This window comes from Microchirus variegatus, assembly GCF_963457635.1.
Source record: "Microchirus variegatus genome assembly, chromosome: 15".
NCBI lineage: Eukaryota > Metazoa > Chordata > Actinopteri > Pleuronectiformes > Soleidae > Microchirus > Microchirus variegatus.
The window spans coordinates 25,904,346-25,925,652 of NC_139816.1; the positions used below are offsets into that span (position 1 = coordinate 25,904,346).

At 39.8% G+C, this 21,307-nt stretch overlaps 1 protein-coding gene across 1 annotated transcript in view; it reads right to left on the minus strand.

Annotated features, from left to right (window-relative positions):
• Positions 1-510: 510 nt before the first annotated feature.
• The window catches only part of LOC310937743 (partitioning defective 3 homolog), a gene marked incomplete at both ends in the record, with an annotated part of 330,453 nt that continues 309,656 nt past the window's right edge, over positions 511-21,307 (minus strand). Inside the window, 3 exons of the mRNA XM_083902083.1 lie at positions 511-907; positions 10,913-11,040; positions 20,715-20,835. Of these exons, the coding sequence (XP_083758209.1) occupies positions 511-907; positions 10,913-11,040; positions 20,715-20,835 (646 nt within the window). The remainder of the gene's footprint in view (positions 908-10,912; positions 11,041-20,714; positions 20,836-21,307) is intronic.

Here is a 21,307-nt window from a genome sequence, read left to right on the forward strand (position 1 = left end):
CTCTGTGAAGTCAGTGCTGAAAATAATGTCAATACCTCTCAAAAAACCTGAATTATTAATTTTAAGATACATACAGATCACACAGCTGTCAGCGTCATGGCTGAAGTTGCGATGGCCAAAACCAACTGCTCTCAACTGTGTCTGATGAATTCAATGTCTGATGAATTCAATGTGTCAGACAAATGGATGAGCCCAAAATGCGGCTGGTGCCTACGAAACGTGAACAATCAATGGACTAGAAGGCACTTGTATGCAAAGACAATCTTGGTGGGCGATAAAACTAATTCTTTTATAGATACAGTTAAAAACGATCATAGTTCTTATCCTGAAAAAAATCTGTTTTTTTTAAATATAACATTTTATATCAACAATCCCAAGGTAGTATCAGCATTATATATATATATATATATTTATAGAAAAGACTTATTGCCCTCTTCGTATTTTTCCTGTTAATGCAAGAATTAGTCCTGTTCTCTTAAAACTACCACTGTCCACTTTCTTGTTCCTCTCTCAGGAGTAGAATAGCCTCCCTTTCTCAGATCCCTGAAGCCTGCTGAGCTTGGCCAGCTGAGAAGGAGATGGGGGCACATCCTGTCTGTAGGGGCCCTTGGATTGAGGTGGGGGCTGTACCGGGGCAGAGTTAGGGACATGTGTGTGGTCGTAGGTGCTGCCACCGGGGGTTTCTTGTGCCTTACTGGCCTCCTGCTCTCTGCGTCTCTGCTCCTGCCTCAGCAACTCCTGCGTCTCGAGGAGGACACGGGCATTGAAGCTGGACGTTCCCAGGTAGCCGTTATGTGATCCTTGGTGATAGCGTGGATTCTCCTTGGGCATTTGGAATTTCTCTGTGGGGACATGCACCTTCTCCCATGAATCCTGGGATGCTGTGCTGGCGTTCTTACGAGGTGGCCTGAACAAAGAGAAAAAAGTAATGAGGTCAGCCTCGCTGCTCAGTAACTCACCATCAACAACACCTGGATATAAAGGAAAGAAGGCAGCAGTTAACTCTGTTCAGTAAAGATTGCTTTTTTTTCTGTAGTGGCCCCTGGGTCAGCACTGTTGAAGGGGAATTCAAAGGAAACTGCACTTTAGCAGAGAACAGAACCATTTCCACATTTTGTGAGATTAAAAAAAAAAAAAAAAAAAAAAAAAAAAAGGGATGCGGTGGTGGCAGAAAACAGCATGGTTGTGTGGCAAAAAGGGGGATCTGTCATAGCTTGCTGCACACTGAATCCAGTGACACGGAGACATGAAAGGGACAGCAAAAAACAGAGGAAACCTGAAACGCCCACAGGGCTATTAGTTCCAGATTGTAAACAAACACAAATGTTAAAACGTCCCGAAGAAAATGGCTCCTCTCTTCCATTTAAATCCTTTTCAGCGACGCAGACGGGAGCACTTACGGCACAGACAGAGTGATGGCAGGCCTCATGGCATTGTCTGTGTTCGACACTCAACATCAGTCTGTGTGACTGTCCCTGCACAAGCTTCATCAACTTTTGTACAAGAGTAAGAATTTACCAAAGCTGTGGGGGTTTGGGGCTATTGTTATATAAAAACAATATTTTTACTTTTGTATGAATTTAAAAACATTTAATTCACTAAGGTCATTTTACAATCTGTGATTCCTGAAACAAAATGCAGAATCCAGAGTTGATTAACAGGACAAGTTAAAGGACCAGTGTGTATACAGTATCTATGGGTTCAGTTGCATTTTGCTAAACTGAAAACCTTTCATCAACAAACATGACTGTACAACGTGGGTGAACAACAGCTCCAGTGCAACCTTTGCACACCAGACAATCAAAATATGTTCAAGAACTTAAGCACAATTGTGCAGCTTTTATTTTTTTGTCGAACTTTTTGTTTGTTTCAAAGTTTTCTTCTTAGCTGGTGCACATCTAACCAATCAGAAAGCTTGTTGTGGATGACGTGACATTACAAACAGCCAAATAGTTAAATGTGCACAGATGGAACTGTCAAGACACAAAGATAACCTTTTCTCAAATCCTTAAACTGTCTGACAGACATCTCCAAGTGTGTCCTGAAGCAGTGAAATTGTAAAGTTTAAGCTCCTGAAACAGTCAAGCTCTCCTTTCTTCTTCAGTGTTCCAGATATTTTCTTGATTCTTTTTATTCGGTGATATTATTGAGCAGCTTATCATGGCTAGATGCTGCCTCTACCCCTGTCTCCTTTCCTGGAGCATATCATTAATTTGCTTAAGTGCATTTGAGAATAGTGGAATAATAAGGAAGTGTGGGAATATTTTTTTATTTACAATTTTGTGTCATTTATTTTGATTATTAAAAAATGTTTTGGTGTTTCTCAGGCAAGTAAAAAGGTCACTCTGCAGTTTCCTGTTTGTTTCTGCTTTACACTCAAAGATTGGTTGAGCAAGTAAACTTTCATCATGCCCCATGGAATCTAATCCTGTATACGCTTTGTGCAAAGAAACACTAAAAATCAATCTCATCACCATTACACAACACATAACTTTCAGAGAGCCAACACACTGAGTGTCAAAGTCCAGTCAGAGAAATATTATCATCCAAAAAAAAAGGGCTATTTCGGTTATCACCAACATAAACCATTCAATTCTGCTGAGGTTTTTCCAGGAGTTTAAAGTCCCTGTTTTGGAGATATCCGCTAGCAGCAAATCTGTGCAAAGGATATTAGCCTATCTTATGCAAATACCCAACTACTGAGAAGTCCACTGACCACACTGACATTTCCAAGTTTTTCTTAGTCAGTCTGATGAAGAATCATTCAGAGAAAAGCTGTAGGCTGGATTTTAATACCACATAATATTTTCTTTAACAAAATAATTTACAAACTTACACTTAAAAACATTAAGTGTAAGTTTGTCATGAATACAAGTGAATGTATTTGTCACAGATACTGCTGCCATGGTCCAGTGAAGACAGCTAAAAATCCCAAAGCTTCACTTCAATATCTCATGCATCTGCTATGGCTGCTGTGTCACACTCACTGTGGACCTGAGAGAAGAAAGTACCTCATACAACATGGACTGTTCCACAAATGCATACATGTATGTTAAGCAATGCATGATGACCTCGTATTCCATGATGACATGCGCTGGCTGAGTGAAAGCAAAGCCTTGGAGCACTTGAACTCATGGTTACAATTTTGGATTGGAAACTAAATCAAAATAAGATGTTGACCACCTGCACATGCAAAACATTAAAAACATGTTCATCAGTGCATTTTGAGAAGAAATGTTTTTCCATGTGGATGCACTTCTGCCACTACATGCTGATGAAAAACATGTGCATGTGCTGGAAAAGGCTTTTGCTTTTGGGTTAGGTAGCACTCTGGAGGTACCTAAACTCCATTGTGCCAAAACCTTAAGCACTATTTGGATAGCGAAGCCACCAAGAAATCACCCTTGGCCAAACTGAAGTCTACACTACCAGTCAAAAGTTTGGAAATGTGTGTCAAAACTTTTGACTGGCAGTGTATGTCTAAATACTTTATGTTCTCATATGTTCTAGCCAGACTTGGGCAAAAGTAAAACGTTCAATGAGAAGAAAACTACTGTTTACAGGTCTTTTTGTAAAGCAGCTGTCAAACCTGGTGATAATGTGTTGTGACAGTAGAAAAGTAATTTTCTGTCTTTTTTTATTTTCCTGTCTGTCTCCATTTTGATTTTCTTGACAACCAATTATCCACCTTTTCAGTACTGACAGTTCATTTGGTAACTTTTTCCTCGTAATTTCTCTGACAACATAATCTCAGGTCAAACACCATTTTAGAAGAGTTTTCCAAATTTTTGTTCTGCCTGAGAATTCTTATTCATGGTACTCATTATTAAATTACATGGCGTACGATTTTATTTGATGAACATTTTCTCATGCCACAGGCATTCTTTAGATTTTTACACCCTGCTAATTAGACCAAATGCTTATGTTTCCAACTGGGAATGTTTTAGCCATTATAGTGTGTGTGTGTGTACATATTGAGGGAAAGTTGATTAAGAACATGTATGAATAACAAAATATTGTATTAGCATTAGCACATTCCTAAAAAAAAAAGAGCCAGATGCCAGACCACACTTCACCATCAGCATGCATGGGTGACTCACACAGGATAAGCTAACAGATGGATTTAGAGCTGCTACAGAACATGCAATTTAAACATATTGTTTGTCAGTTGGTAAATTATTACCAACCAGTAAAATTAATTAATAATTATTTCAAACAGTCATTTGTATAGGGCCCCTGTGAATCTATGTGAAAATAAGTAGCTTGTATCAAGCTACCACTTGTTCTGAGACATACACAACTCTTATTATCATAACTTTGACTACACTGTACACTAATATCAATATTGATGACAGTCTTTTTTCTAACCATTTCAAACAAAAATACTTTTAATAACATCATTGAACTGATTTATTACTACCTAGCCATAATGTACAATTTGTAAAAAAAAAATGCCCCAATAACATATTACAATCGCCACACTGGATCCATAGATTTGATTTGGCTGAGGTTTTTTTTCCCATTTATCTTGGCCTGGGACCTGTTAGCATGAGTATACTGGATGTGGCTAATTGGCAACCTTCCAGTAACAACCTAAGTTCTTTTTCCACTAAGCCACAGGCAGCCCTAGCATGTCAAACATAAGCAGCATAGTATGACTTTGTAGCTATGGAGCACATAATATCTACAACATGCCACCTTTGCTTAGTGAAGCATTTACATGATATAGAGATCCGGTAGCTGACGTCACACAACCAAGGAAACCCCCTCTGGCAGGGAACAACACTGTTCATCTCGATACATGTGCCAACTACACACAACACATAAATCAGGAATATGTCAGGCAACTCGTCTCTTTGACGGCTGTCGATGTTGTGCAACAGAATGCCAAAACAGTTGGAGACAGGCTAACAGGAGAGCATTTTACTGGATCCCCACAGATCCAGAGAGATGGCCAAGAGCGAGTTGAAGAAAATGAAGCCATGGGAACCCACAAATCATGGACTCAAACTACAGTAGATTTACCAAGAGCTGGTCTGCACAGCAATTATTTACATTACATTGCCTGTTGCTAAACAACTCTATCTTTAGCTGGTAGACACCAGAGTTTAATGTTTGTCACAAAGCCAGATTGCGTCCATTTGTTTCCCTTGAGGCTCTTGTAAACTTTCAGTGACTCTCAGAAGTAAGACGAATGGAAGTTAATCAGGAAGTTGAAGATGTCAGGATACTGCAGGTCTGGAATAATGTCCTCCATACGGCTGTTTCCAAATCTCATAAAAAGCACGCAGAGGCATTATGAGGATCAGATATAGTTAGCCTGTCAACTTCACAAATTTAAAGTGCACAGAAGGTTGACAGGTTGAATCCAGCACAGCTCCTGTTCATTTGCTGCATCTTAGGTTGCCATGATGGCAGTCATGTGACGTCTGGAGCTCTATACTGGGTTTACAATCATTGGATATTTCTTGATATCCAGCAGCAATTTTGGATTGGATGAGCTCAAAAATCCAAGACATCCTGATTGCAGGAATACATTGTAATACAGGTTTAATTTTAGGTGTGCGACCACTTGACGACCACTGCCCAGCAATGAGAGCCTGAGATAACACATCTTTACATACAGAAAGTTAACCCACATGTGTGCCTTTCACCATGCCTGCTCCCCTTCTCAGAAACCATAAAGCCATCAGTGGGAACTGCCAGCTTTTGAGCTTAAGTGTTAAGTTTGCTTTTCCAGTTTTAGGATCCATTAAGGCCGGCATGCCATGGAAGACCTGTGACAGTGCCCTCTGCATCAAGGGTGCTAAGAGAAATCCCATTCACACCTCACTGCCTCACTATGTGCTCAAAAGGCTTTTGAGTTTACAATGCACAGGGTTGCAGATGGAGACAGAAGCCCAGCATGCTTTTAGTAAAAAAAAAAAAATGCCTGGATTTCTTAACTGACTGAGTCTCATCCCAGAGACGCCCAGAGAAGCACAAGATACAACAGAGAAATTAATGTTTAAAAAGAAAAAAAGAAAAAAGTGTTTTCTTTTGAACAGAAACCTTGGCAGTGGCAGACTGTATGACTGCCTAAAGTGAAAATTATAAATTCAAAAGAATAAATTGTCCAAAGCTTTATTTTCAGATGGTATGAAGGCTAAATGTCAAAGCAAAAACTCTGTAAGTAGCAACAAAAGCTACGAGAAGGAACTACAGATCTGCGCTACTGTGGTTCGGTGACTGGCAATTTGTGTTTTCTCCTACACGTTTTTGAAGGCCCCAGAGTTTGTTGAATATGAAGATAAGGAGAGAGTGAAAAGAGCCATTCATCTGCACCAGTCCAACATCTCCTCTCCACTTCAAACAATCTGTTCACTGTAAATATATAATGACTGAATGAAAGTAGTTGTGACAAGGCAAAATAAACTTTACAGGCTTCTTTCAGATGTGCACTGAACTGCAATCTCAGAGGGGCTTTATTTTTCAACATAACTCCTGCCTGCATCCTTATATACTCTCAGCAGGAGAAACTCTGGTGGATTCATTGAGTTAATGGGTGAGCATCTTGCCTTTATGGTGAAAACAGGCACCAACAGTGTTGTGAATGTGTCTAATCCAGACAGTGTCCTGCTGCATCTGTCACAAATGAACAGGAAAGAGATTTGACATTACCTAGAGTTTGTGTCTGTAAATGGCTTAAGTTTCATAAAATGACTGCAGCCCTGCAAGAATATGCAAAAAGCCCATTGAATGTGATGAAGAATTAAATGATACAATTAGCAAATACACTATAGCCTAGCTATCTGAGGATTACTTTTCACCCATTTCCAGTTACCGTCTCACAGACTGGGGTTTGGAGATGGCAGGGTAGAGCCATACATCACCTGAACAACATGGTTGTTGCTGATAGACTGGTATAGGAGCAACGTTGACCATTGGCAGAAATATGGACATAATTCCTTAGGTCTATGCTCATTCTTTGAGAGCATAGATAGCCATTAGAAAATCAACAGGTAAAGACAAAATTGTTGTTTTTGACAATTTGATCATCATATACTGTACTTATCATGTGTACTTATTTTTATAAACAAGTTTGAACCCAACTGTTTTAACATATTAAAATATGAATTAAAAAAAAATGCTTCTATAGATTATTATTTTATCCAAGTATTTCCAGTAGCATACTGCAACCACATACAAAATACACTATCACGCACTAACACCAACCAGACAGTTGATCTGCAACAACCGTAGTGCACACCCACAGCACTGTGCATTATAACAGCTATAGGCAGATATAGGCTACTGCAGCATCTCCACCACATATTTTGTTGAAATCCATCCTCCGATCCTTTCTGATGAATCTTTCAATGACCTCATACAGTTGCGCGTCCTACTTAAGACAAATGAGCAGCTCTTTCTCTATGGCAATAGATGCCAGTGCAGAGAGTCCGTTTTGTCCGGTTGTATTCCACGAATACGTTTTGATCCGCTTGAGAGCTGCGGCCATAGATTAGTTCACTCACATCACTCAGAGAATTGCTCAAATCTCTCAGAAAAACCCGCCAAAGGTTCAAACTTGACATTGGCATGCGTCAGTGGGGGCTAGCGCCAGACACAACACTGGGCCTGGAGCCTTCTGTCACCATGCATCAAAATTTGATTGGTTGATGACACACTTCAGTCAAAGTTATAACCAAATAGGAAAAGGCAGCTTCAACTAAGGGCCAGCAATACTACTTGTGGTCCAAAGCATCTATGGGAAGAGGAGGAGCTGCAAGTACATGAGCTTGGGTCTGTTAATAAGCATTCATGGGCCAGTGTGCATGCATTGATTTACTGTACATGTGTTGCTCAAATTCATAATGTTCTTACATTCAGTAATTGGCAGAAGGGCAGCTGTAAGACCAGACTGCACTGAGAGAGAGAGCCCCACCACATGCTCCATGTCTGGGCTAGCCGCCATGCGTTTACACCCCGCTTTGGCATACAGCAGCCAGCACCGCTCATAGGGGAGCCACTCGTTTTAAAACCCGGGATGCCTGTTGCATGGGGTAGCAATCTGTACTTCCAAAATGAACTTGTGCTTTTAAAGAACAGAAGAAGAGAGATTCGAGGGGGTAATTATTTGGTGGTAAAGAGGAAAGAGCAGAGATGGCGTGGTTCCATAGGAATGTAATCGTGATTGATGCATCAGGAGAGCGAGTTGTCTTATCACCTCTGCTCCTGCGCCAGAATATGTCACTAAGAAGATTAGTTGCATTTACAGAGGGAGGAGATGGGAAAATACATCATGCCAAAGAGTGGGGTAAATTTAGAATGACAGATCATAACAAACAAAGCCAGGATGTTGGCTCACATAAACGTTTGTGGCGGCTGTGTGTTTTTTAAAAACAGCTGGGAAGAATCAGAGTTTACAAGGAAGGGAAAGCACACACATATGCTCAGATACAAAAACGATTTGATGAAAAATAAAAACAAATGCATGCAATGGGGAATGAAAAAAAAAAAAAACTATTTTGAAGATTACACAAATACATTGCTAACAAACCTTGAATAATGTTTGCTTAGTTTTGGCTGAGGAATGCAAGAGCTGCCAAGAACAGCAGTTCACTCTGGCCAAAGTTAAGAGCTTTATCTTGACCACATTCGTGTGTGTCTCTTTCAAGCTAATCAGTGGTCTCTCTTTCCAACTAACACTCATTCCTCTCCCAGCCCCTCTTGCTCTCCACTGCCTGTCTCCGCTAATCCTGTTCCAACAACAAGCCTTCATTAGTTCCCTTCTAGTCCTCACATGCCAGACAGGGAGCTAAGCCGGGCTGTGATCAGATAACCAGTTACCATGGCTTCTTCTGGAAGCTCTTTTGGAAGAACATGTATGTGTGTGTTTGGAGGTAGTGGTCCCCTTTTAGCTGGATAGCTCACTGATTAGGCTTCCTGTTTTGGAAGAGAATGACAGGATGAAGAACTTCCAAAAGATAAGTTTTTGGAAATGAATGGAACTGTGATTATTAATATGGGTCTGATACAGCATCTGGAACAAACATGTGGAAGAACCCTGAGGTGATTTTAACCAGAGCGTTTCTCCATCGTCCTAAGGAACCAAAGCTTGGGAGCCGCTGAGATGACTGAAGTTGCTGCAGCTTCACTGAATTAATTAAAGCATTAAACTAAAGGATAAAAAAACAATAAAAAAAACGAGGACAATTGATTAATGCTTTGTATTAGGGTTGCTCTTGTTCGTATGAATTTTCATTGACAATAATTTGCATTTGTGCAGCAAAACATGCTGCATGTGAACTGCCCCTAAGACGACATCTCTAAAATGCCTTAGCCAACGTCAAAGGTCAAGCCTGAGCTCATGCAAGTCTTGGCTAAAAGGCACTATGAGATTATGAGAGGAATGCATATCAAAGGCCAGCCTCGTCTGGCTTTTTGGCCTGTCAGACGACTTTCCCAAGAGAAGCAATTGCAAGGAGGGGGGGGGGGGGCTGAGACAACTGTCACATCACATGAGATACCAGCATATAACACCTATGAAGGGAATGCATAGATTGATCTGGTTTATACGGGCCACATTGATTATGGGTCCACGAGGATCACAAATCCATAGCCTTAGACAGGAACATGTTTCAATCGACCCAGCTGTGGCCGTCCAGAGACCGCAGAGCAAAAGATTTGATAGGTACGAAGGAGGTGGAGGTCCAGAGTGAAATCACAAGGGAACAGAACTACCCTGGTCAAGAGAATAAGAGAATGAAAAGACAGCACTTGTGCATGCACACACAGGTTTGCACAGCTGTTCTTCTTAGGACACTACACTGACTTTTCAATTTCTTTTTCACAGCCTTAACCTAACCACTATTCAAATCTTAACGCTAAACTAGCTCCTCAGAAATTAGTTTCTGCTACATTAGGACCAGGTTTTGGCCTCCATGAGGACAACTGGTCGTATTAAGGTCAGTGATAATGTCCAAAAAGGTCCTAAAGAGGTAACAAATACAGGCACACACATGTACTGTACTGTATATACACATTCTGTCTTTGTTTGAATTGGCAGAGCTGCTACCCCACTGCTACTTTCAGCATTTTAGAACATGTTTTACCTTTCATAATATGGGAAACAATGAAATACTGCAGCTCATGAATTGGGTTTATTTTAATGAAACCCCGGTGTTCAGAGTTTAATGTGCGGTGCACATTTGAGATAAATGAATAGTCATTGAGAACACCAACAACTGTTTCGACTGGCAAACCCCAATAGAATTAGCACCTTCAGTGACCTTCTTTTTAAACATTTAAAGTGTAAAATATGGAAATTGCTCACCTACAGTGGCTGGCTTTGCAATATGCAGTGACGAAAATGTGATGAGGAAGCTTCAGAGGACGGGTAAAGGCACTTTATAAAGTGATGGTAGGAAATTGAAGGCCCCGAAGTGTAAGATTTAAGTTGTCTTGGCATCTTTTTGACAACTATGCCAAGGAATCAAGGAAGAAGATGGAAGTGATAAACAGCAATGTCTATATTTCTGAACCCAATTTCTTTTAAAACCACAATCTGTTAAACACAAAGGCAGTGTTGGACAGGGGAGTTGATGCATGTGACCAAGTCACGACTTCATCAGGGTCAACATTGACTTACTGAAGCTGAAACAATCACTTAAAAAATACATTTGTTTCAGAGTTCTCCTATGAATCATTTGAAAGTATAAATATGAATTGAAAGTGGCTTTGTGATGGCTGACCATGAGAGATACACTAAAGACAGCATGCAGAAAAAAAAAGTGTTAGGGAAAGGAATTGATGGAAATCAAAAAAAGTCAACTGAGGAGGTTGAGAAAGGGCATGAAGAACGTGATAAGTCACAGACTGAGTATGGAGACAGACGTAGAATAAAGATGGCAGAGGAGGAGGGATGTCTCACCGCGGCAGGGAGCTGTACTGTCTCTGTGCTTGCTGGAAACCATCTCTGTCCTCTTGCTGCTGTTTCTGAGCCTGAGTCTCAACGGTTATCGAATGGCGTCCGCTCTGTGTCTCGGTCCCATTACTCACCTGTAAAGTCACACAAATTAAACAAGATGCACATAGTTAAGGCAAAGTAACACATAATGAAGGCAAACATTTCAGTCATTGGATGCAGTGATTAACTGCAGTGCTTGCTTGTTTGCCTACTCAAACACACACACACGCACACACGCACACACGCACACACACACACACGCTAAGATAAAGGAATAAATGTCCCTCAGCGCAGCAGGTGGTTTGACGGTGTGAAGTCTCCTGCTGTTTTGGGCTGCCCTCAGGGAACAGGTTGTTAGTGGGTGTGAGTCCATGATGACAATGACACTGAGAAACGCACCTGCGCCAGTAGATGAAAAACTCCCCAGTAATTTCGTTAAAAGGCATAATTTACGGAAATCATTTATTAGAATGCCAGACAACTCATTTTGTACTGATTTCTGAACAACATTGCGGTCAAATGGTCTAAAATAACTCACTGTATGGACCCAAAAGAGTCAGGCATTCTTTGAAAAGAGTGATCACACACAAATATTCTGATAACACAAGAGACTACATGGGAATAGCATGGTAGTATAAGGCAAATGTGTGGTAATGACTGAAATACTTTCACATGGGAATATTTTGGAATAAAAATGATAATTCATTCTCTCTTTTGACCCACACTCTTTAGTTTCATGGTACTCATATTATGTTTAATATGAGGGACTTATTATATGTAGTAATCATGAATCGTCTGCCTGTTTCCTTTTATTTTCTCCATAATATCACATTCAATCAAATATTATCATGTATGGTGATTGCCTTGAAAAATCTATGAAGTCATTACAGTGATGGTAGCCTACAGTTATTCTTATTACCAAGCTATAAATGGAAAATACATTAGAAATAAGACAATGGAATTTCCATTGTGTCATTGCTGTAACTGAAATTTCGTGGTGTTGGAAAATGTTATGTCAATACATAGTGTGCATGATCTGCAGAACAGTATTATACGTTGTATATTCCACTGATCTCGACTGCACCAGTGTGTATGTGTGCTTGTTATCTGATCACTTGTGTGGTTGACATGGAGATATCATCTCCCTCAACACTGCAAACTGCTAACGAGCGGGCCGACGAAGGAACATGACAAGCCAATTACGGAGAGGCAAGGCGAGGAGGTGTCGTAAATGTGGCTTGACCAAGTGTCAGTTTTCATGAGACTCGGACAGTAATAAAGAAAAGATGGGGTGGAGTGTGGATTGTTTGAATGCATAAATAGATGCAAATGTGAATATTATAATATGCAAAAGCCTGATACCACCATTAGATGTGTTCTTTTAGTAATGCTACGATGACTATAGGGTATGAATATGAATATATTCTCAGTCATTTCATTAGAATACATTCAGAAATATAGCAAACATGTAAGCAGTTTTAAAATAACACATGTTTCAGGAAAAAAAAATGGGTTTAAGTGTCAATTATTTAGTGTCCTACCCTAGCACTTGAACAATAGCACAACCATGGCTCTCTTAAACCTGGAGTGAAGCCCTAATTAATGTTATTGCTAATATATCATTATGTCTATTGTGAAAAAAGGGCTACTACACCAGGTTTATTCAAGACATGCTTGAGCATGACATGCACATGCTGTATGAGTTAAACTCATTGAAAGCTGGTATACAAGACCCACTTTCACTTGCATCATTACAAATGCCCGTGATCACAGAATTTAACTGACAGGAAGAAAAAAAAACAAACAAAGCTGGTGGAGCCTTGAGACTTTTGCATCGTATTGTATATTTTACTGGTCAGCTGAGTTTCAAAGCTAAAATTAAATCTGTGTTTCATAAAAAGAGACTTTTGTAAACCTGTATGTGTTTGCTTGTGGGGCTGGTTGGTAGGAGAGCAGTAATGGTAGATTAGAGAATGGATTGATGGGGTAGAGGTGTGTCAGTGTGTAGAGAAGCTGTCAGCAAAAGTGTCCTTTTGGAAACGTCTTGTGTTGGTAAAATGGTTGTTTCCCTCCTCTCTTGGGCAGCTGTAATAACAGCGCCATTACATTTCACTCGGCATCAATAGCCAGTCCTTTCTCAGGCCCTCCAAGTCTTAAAAACATAATAGTATTCCATGTGGGTGAAGTGAATTGGCCCCATATGTTTCAGGTTTTGCTGCAACAACACGTTTCCCCCAGTTTGGAGACGGTAGTGAACATAACGAATATCAGATGAACTGTGAGGGAATCAGAGAAATTGTTTTACAGGGGCTAAATGTGGTGGTTGGAAAATAAATTAGTCACACATACTGAAAGTTTTCAGTGAGATCTGAAAGGAAGTGGTGAGGATTCCGGGGGATTGTGTGATGCTTCAGTTGAGGTGGATGATACCATGCCAAAGAAAACTCATGAGAAATATTGAGGAGAGGAAAATCAGTCAGTGTAATGGCATTATCCAGGGAAGGAGAATCCGATTATTCCATGTTAGGCCTGGAATACAATCCCATATAAAACTTGACATTTGGTGAAATCAAATCAAAGAGACGTCCGTGTTCGTTTTTATCCAATAATGTGAAAAATGATGTCAATACAGCACGCTTTTACCCCTCCCTTGTTTCCTTGGTGGTCACAGACAAAGCAGTGAGCAAAAAACAGACTTCTCCACCTGTTTAAACATGGGAGCATTTACAGGCAGTGAGCCATGAGAGAACATAATTATAAAAATTATTCGCAGCTATGAAAAAAAAAAAAATCCAGAAAGCAGCTGGGAGGAAGCTGAGCTTCAAAAGTTGAAATCATGAGCAAGGCAGCCAAGGTGTAATGTTTATTTGGTCAGACAGATATCAACCAGGTAGCTGTGATGGGTCAGTACTGTCATGTGGTTTTACCTCCCACATTCCTCATGATGCCATGGTTATAGGGAACAGATTCTTTAAGAGAGCAGCAGTGCTTTTCACAAACAGACATCTGGAAGACATCTATGTTGCTAATGGGCAGAGTGAATGAAAAGAAAGTGAGAGAATGCTAGTGAAACACCACATCCTGACAAAAGCTCAGCTGGATAACGATTCTCTCTTCAGGTCCTTGTGCCGATCCAATTCCGCCAATTTATTACAAGCAAGCAGAGTCCATTTGTGGTCGCTAGGGTGTGCAGCTCTGGGCAGAGTATCCATCTGAGAGCAAGTGGTGTGGTCAACCATTCTCTGGGCCAGAGACCAGGAAAGCAAACCGAATCAGAGTTTGGGCTGTTATCGCCATATCACTTCAGGACTCCCAGCAAAGTATTAGGGCAGAACAAACTTGGTAGTCTAATTATTTACAGGTAAGATATTGCAGTGGATGAATGTAAACAAATGATTCTAATTATCTACCAACAGTATTTGTTGTTGCAGCCTAGTATCACTCCTTATATTGAGTGCAATAACTCAGCTGGATGTGTATGCATACTGAATATGCATTTGATTTGGAGATTGCATGTCTCCATAGGATGGTTTTTGATTGGCTTTGTTTCAATATGATTCGATGCAATAAAGTTCAATATGGACATTTGTTTTGAACTACACATCAGAATAAGCCAAATCTGCCACTGCTATCCTTCAAACAGATATTTCATAAAAGTAGTAGACATTAGAGTAGACAGTAAATACAAAGTGAAGTCTATACGACACCCAAGGTAACACGACAGATTACAAGTGTCGCGAGCATAGCAAGTCTCGTGAGAGTTGCTCACGAACATAGCAAAGCAGTTACTTTACTACGGTGATTGGTTCATAGTGTATTTGGTTCTGCATATCAATATCAAATCAATAACCTCAGTTTATCTTTTCCTACTTTTTTGATCTGGTAAGATAGGGTTTTATCCCCGGTGCAACTTTTGGGCTATTTATATAATTTTATGTATGTGAGGCTGTAGTTAGACACTGTCCTACCACAAATTAGTCAGTTGTGAACTCCTTCTGCCTTTCCTTGGTTTTTTTTCTGCCAACTGAACTGGCAGACTCCTTCAGATTTCTTTTCTTACAGGTGGTTTCTCTTGAGAGACTTCAGACTTGAGCAATTTTAGGGCCTCCAAAAGTGTGAGGGACGCCTCATTCTTCTCAATCTTGAGATTGCTGGCCCAGCAATTGTGATGGAGAGCCTGTCTTGCAGCCTTGTACTAATCATGCCTCCAGTTGCTGTCGATGGATGTCTTTTAGATTCCCTAACTGGTCTGCTCCAGACTGCTGGTCTGCATCTACTTAGGCTTAGTGTTAAGATACTCAACGTGGTCTGAGAAGAGACTGGTTTGTTTTATCCTCCATGTCCAGCTTTTTAAAGAGCTCACTGGCCAACAGTCTTTAGATAGTGACACAACACCTGACATTATGATGTGTCTTCATATCTAAAGTCACCACTTGTGATCTCAGTCTTATTTTCTGACAAAACAAAGTTTTGTAATTTGTATGTGAAATAGTTTGTTCTTATGGATTCCCACCCTTTTTGATTTCAATGAGTGGACAGTAGTCTCCGACAGACGAGTGGGGACACTGGAGCTTATAATTGTTAAGATAAAAAGTGTAAAGCATAATTTAATTTATTATTTAATTCAGACTGCTGAAAGAATGCTTCATGTGATCCAAACCATCTCTGAATGTGGTCCTAGTGATTGTATGTTCTCCACTTGTGATCAGATTAAACCAGGTATGAACAGGGCCTAAGATAAAGCTCTGCTGTGCCATGTTGCCTAAACTCAAACTCTGAGTAACTGATAAGTCAACCGACTGCAGCTGACAGTGAGTAATTCTCCACATGATCATGGACAGAGAACAGAATCCCAACAAAATAACCACCAACATGAAAGCACCACACTCAGAATAATCAGAGTTTGTGAAAACAAAGCAAATGTTTGCAGATGCGAGCATCTTGGTCTCCGAAGATAAAATAAAGACATAAACAGAAATAAAGATTTTACAAGCTGCTGGTTGGCGTCTTTGATACAAGGTACGAGCATGGCGCTAAATCTCCTCTGTGTGGTCATGCTCATTGGTCCTCAAACCAAACAGCTCAAATTGATTTTATTGCTGCAGACAAAGAGTGAAAGAGAAAATGGCAACTCTTTGGAAAATGCACAGCATTTTATCATGAACATCTGGAAATTCCCTCTCAGAGCAGCAGTTAGGGAGGGAGAGAAAACATGTCAGCTCTAATTGTGTATTTGGGGCTACATGATAGACAGGGCTTCTTGTGTCCTAGTCATTATTTCATTGAGGTGGAGCCTGGGTTTGAGGACTGACCTCAGAATTGTCAGTACAGGCGTACCTGAGCTCAGTTTTTGACACCACAGAGATAACCTGGGATCACCACAGAGAACTAGCCATATTCCACTCTACCTGTTCCTTATTAGTCATTATTTTGTATCAATCTTATGTCACAATTCTGCACTGAACAAATGAGAATTTAGTCGTCTTTTGCGTGTTAATTATCTCTGTGCTAACTTCCAGTTAACAGTGAAGAAGGAAGTATTTTATTGTGTGTATTTGTCACTGATAAAACATTGCTGTTTGCTTTACGGTCCGCCACCCAAGATCGTCACAAAGCCTGAGAGCTTCTGTGGCAGAGTGATAATGTTCATGATCCCTCGCAGAATAAATTACATACTGTACTTTTAAGAGTTAATGTGAAGAATTTGTGCACTAAATTAAATCAAATTATGAACTTATATAAGAATAATTAATTCCTTCTTTTGATTAATGTGATCAAGTAAATTTACGCTGCTGAAGTTATAAGTAAGAAATATTTGCTAATAAATAGATACAGTATAATATCATGATGTTGCTCCTGTTCTGGCTTGTAGATCAGAAGTATGTAGAGCAAGTGACTCAAACCTAGGTGACCTGGAGGCCACTATACGTCTAGTCAAACTTTTGGGGAAAAAAGCAGTCAGGGTGGGTAATATGAGCTCAAAAGGTATTACCATATTCCATCATTAATTAATCATTAATCTGTCAATAAAAGAAAAAAATACAAAACTTACAAAAATAAATATAACTTGATATTGGTGGGCCGAATTCAATCAATTGGTCGGAGTTTGAGACATCTGGTGTGGCGGCTATTATGATGTAACCTTGAGTATTCTGTGGCAACATACACAAGCACAGCTCTGCAGATTTAAATGTTGCAATGTGGCATTTGCTGCCTCGGTTAGCATCGTACATCTGCTTTACAGTCACTTTTCAATCTTACATTTTCCAAACTTAGAACATTTAATACCGGAGACAAAATTCAGCAATGAGTGGATTCCAAAGACAAATCTTAATACAAAAGTGTCTGACATAGGTTAGAAGCTAACTCAGCTTGACAGGTTGTTTTTTTTAGTGTGAGTCAGAACTCCAACTAAAAATGTTACTGATTACACAAAACCAGACTTCTTTGGGGGGTCAGGGGAATAAGTGAATTAGACCTCTGCATTTATCCCATCATTGTTACACACCAGTAGTGTGTAGTGCACATGGGGAGTAAAGGGGGGAGCTCTTTGTTAAGGGGCCCAGCCCTTTGATTCCACTGGGGCTTGAACCCAGGACCCTCTGCATGTATAGCAGATGTGCTAACCAGTACACCATGGGACCTTGTCCTACATGATTTCTGAAGGTATCATTGACTTTCAAAATTATTCTGAAAATGTACTCTTAAACCTCCCATAGAACGGAAGTTCCAATTAACACTGTTTTTTTTGGTGTGTATCTGTGCCAAGTTTTGAAACAAACAGTTCAGCCACTGCTGAGAACAATGTGTTTTATTGTAATCTCGGGCTCAGCAAGATGTCTGAAAAAAACCCGCTCTCGTTACAAAACCAGCATTGCTCCTGAGCAACACATCCTCCTGCTCCGGGCACTAGTCCGGGCACATACGGTTGTGTAATGTACCGCAGAAGAATAAGAACGTCCGTTGTGGAAGTGTCTCACTTGCAACAGTGTCTTCTGACTCTGGGTCCGACTACGTGTCAAAGGCGTAAAGGGACTGCAGCGGGAAGTCGTGATGAAGCCATTTTTAAACATTGTTAAAACAATGTTTTGATAATGAGTAGCAGTGCATCCACAGTTCCAGAGGGGGAGCTGCGCTACTGAGAGCTGGTGTGCTAATTACATCACTTCCAGGTACCTGGCCAATCACAAGACATTTGGGAAAGCTCTCGTTGGCTGGCCAATCACAACACAGTTTTCAGATTTCAGTCGGCTGACGAGAGCTTCAGTGAGAAGAGATTTCTATCGGCTCGTTTGCAGCAACTAGGAGGTTTTTGACCATAAGAACAACCTAATGTAACTCACATGTATGTGCGATAGGAGCACTCTATGGCCGATTTAGGACTCTAAAGATGTTTTTGGGGGGATTTTGCCCTTTGTTCCTGCATCTATGTTGTTGTAATGTTGTTGTATGTAATGTCCTCCAATCCACAAAACATAAACTTCATACCAGCTCATTTTTTGCCTCTTTTTGATTATGTTTCAATGATTGCTCCATCCCTCTAAAAATGAGAGCTATATCCGTTTTGCTTTTGGGTGACAAAAGTTCATCTAATCAGTGTCAACACATAACATGAGTACTTTTCTAACAAGCTCTGTCATTGTGAATACTTGTTCAGGACTGAAATAACATGAAACAGGGCTAATAAAACAGACTTCAATACTCCAAGGCTGGCCCTAGATCTTCTTACCCGTGCAATAGCAGGGGTATGCTCAACAATGTCAACAATGACAAGCAATTAGGAGCTCAGAGGCTCAGAGTTCTGAACAAACAGTTAATGTCTCAGTCTGACAGAAAGAAAAGGAAGAGAAAGATTAAGAAAAACAGTAGAGTAAGATCTTCAGCTTCCAGTGGTTTTCAGCCACCAGTAGAACTCACAATGAAGCTAATCCAGAGCAAACAAAGTGCTTTTTGGCTAAAGAAAAGAACCCAGTGGGAAATGTGCTATTATATCTGACACAAACATATTTAAACAGCAGGAAAAAAAAAACTGCAGAATAAGATAAAATATAATTCTATTTTATCTATATATAATAATAATAATAATAATAATATAATTCCAACATTTTTTAATGTCAATTACTTTAACAGTCAATGTATAACATTTTGACCCACAATTTAGCCAACTGCTCCACTTGGTGCAACAATTAACCATTTTTTCTACAATCACATGACAAAACAACGTCTCCCTCATTACAGAAACATGCTATTATTTTACCTCCTTTTTCATTGCATTCCATTAAATGGTATAATATAAAAACAATGGATGACCGAAAAAGTGTCAACCTCAGGGGATGTAAAATGATTGAGTAAGGTGTATTTTTTTATTATTTTTAACTTCAAGGTCTGGATGAATTAAAGGAATTAACTTGATAGCATGTTTTTCCAATTATAAGGAGTACATATCATTGTTGCTCCAGATCAATCAAAGGGGAACAGCTTGAAACACCAGATCCCTTTGATCAAGCATGATGAAAATTAAAATTAGAGTGGGCCTCATTGTCATAAAATTTCCTCTATGCCTCAATGTCAAGTTTTAAATATATTCAAAAAGCCCCAGACAAGAGTCAATGGCAAACTCTTCCTAAGGTTTTATGAAATTTGAAAGACGTTGTTTTAGTGATGTGACTTACATAAGCTGTTTTCACATATGAATACAATAAGAACATTTAGAAAACTGGGTGTGGACATGATCACATACAGGGGGGATTGTCCGGGATGCTTTCACAACATCTAGGCAAGGGGTAGCATCTGGCTTGAGCACATAAGAGGTAGGACTCACCCATAACCTCTCTGATAATTATCTGTTTTTCTTACTGTGTTGTCACATGGGCTCATCTGGATATTTTCTAGAGATTTGACCAGAAAGAGAATGTCTAGATCAACTGTTCCGCACATTTGATTTCTCACATACAGCCCCTCCGACCAATTTCGGTAACATGTGTGGACATTACTGGACATCTGAAAGCAGCTGGTGTAGCTCTTTCAAATAATTGTTTTGGCTGTTTTTCCAACTTTAATTTTGGAACTCCAATTGCAATTTGTGTGTTTTCTTGGTGGATATGTGACAGTAAACAGGGTTTAAACTATTTTCTCAGAGTAAATTCTGCAAAATGTTGTGCAAGTCTGAAAGCATCATAGCGTCAGATACTGTCATATGCATCTTGTAACCAGTGGTGGTGTTATTCTGGGTCTCTTCCAGTGTTACAATTACTTTCACATGCAACACTGTTGTTAATGTTGTAGTCACTTTTGGGAAATCATGACACTATTTAGCTTCATAAATAAATACTGTTATTCTCCGAGGAATGACGCAGGAATCTAATTGACCTCATTTTTTAAACCACAAACATCTTCTGGTTTAAAGAAAGAACATTGAATGGAACCATGTCAACTTTCTGTTTATGTAATCAAATATAATAAATAATATTGGTAATCATTACGGAATACAAATAAGATATATGGTTCCCAGAATAATTAAAGTGTTGATTTGTTGCAGTCTGTTTCTAAAAACAAATATTTTATAATGCCATTTAGGAAAAGTGCCCAGCTAAAATAAAGTCAGGTCACATGTAAATAATTACACAAATAAAAAGGCAGCTGGTGGTTCTGGAGATAACTTGAGTGTCCATGTGCATCATGGGGAAAAAAGATGGTTGCAGGGAGTTTTGGTAAAGCCTGTGTGTGTCAGAGGCAGCAGCTGAGTGATGCTCTGATGGACACTCACCCAAGACTGATCGAAACTGTAGGAATGCCGATGGTCTTCCAGGTCATCCTCCTGTTTGGCTTGCTGAAACTCGTGCCTCAGCCTCTGTATCCGATCGTGGTTACTGGGAGTCATCTGACTGCTGGGGAGGAAAGATACGGTAGGTAAGACAGTGGGACTAGATGTTTGGAATCAAAGCAATACAGTGAGCTTGTTTTCAGCAAGATGCCACTTTGAAATAAGACCTGGCACATAACTCTTTCAAGCATGTTGTTAGAGATGCTTTTTTTTTTTTTTTATTAATTCACTTGATCCACGCATACACCCCTCTGAATTGTGTGGAAAATCCCTTGATCTGACAATCACGATTCCCTTACCTTACATACGTGAGGGACATCTCCACATGCCTTTTCTTCCCACCCTTCCTCTTTTTAGTTATTGCTCTTTAACTTCCCTATAACTGAAAATGTCCCCTGTGCAACATGGTGAATGATGCATACCCCTTTTAGACTAGTGGAGAATGTTAGCCTTTTATTGTACACAGTCATTAAACACTGTGGAAAAACCCTCATTTATATCCCCCTTCATTAAAGGGCTTTGAGGGGCCTGTCAAT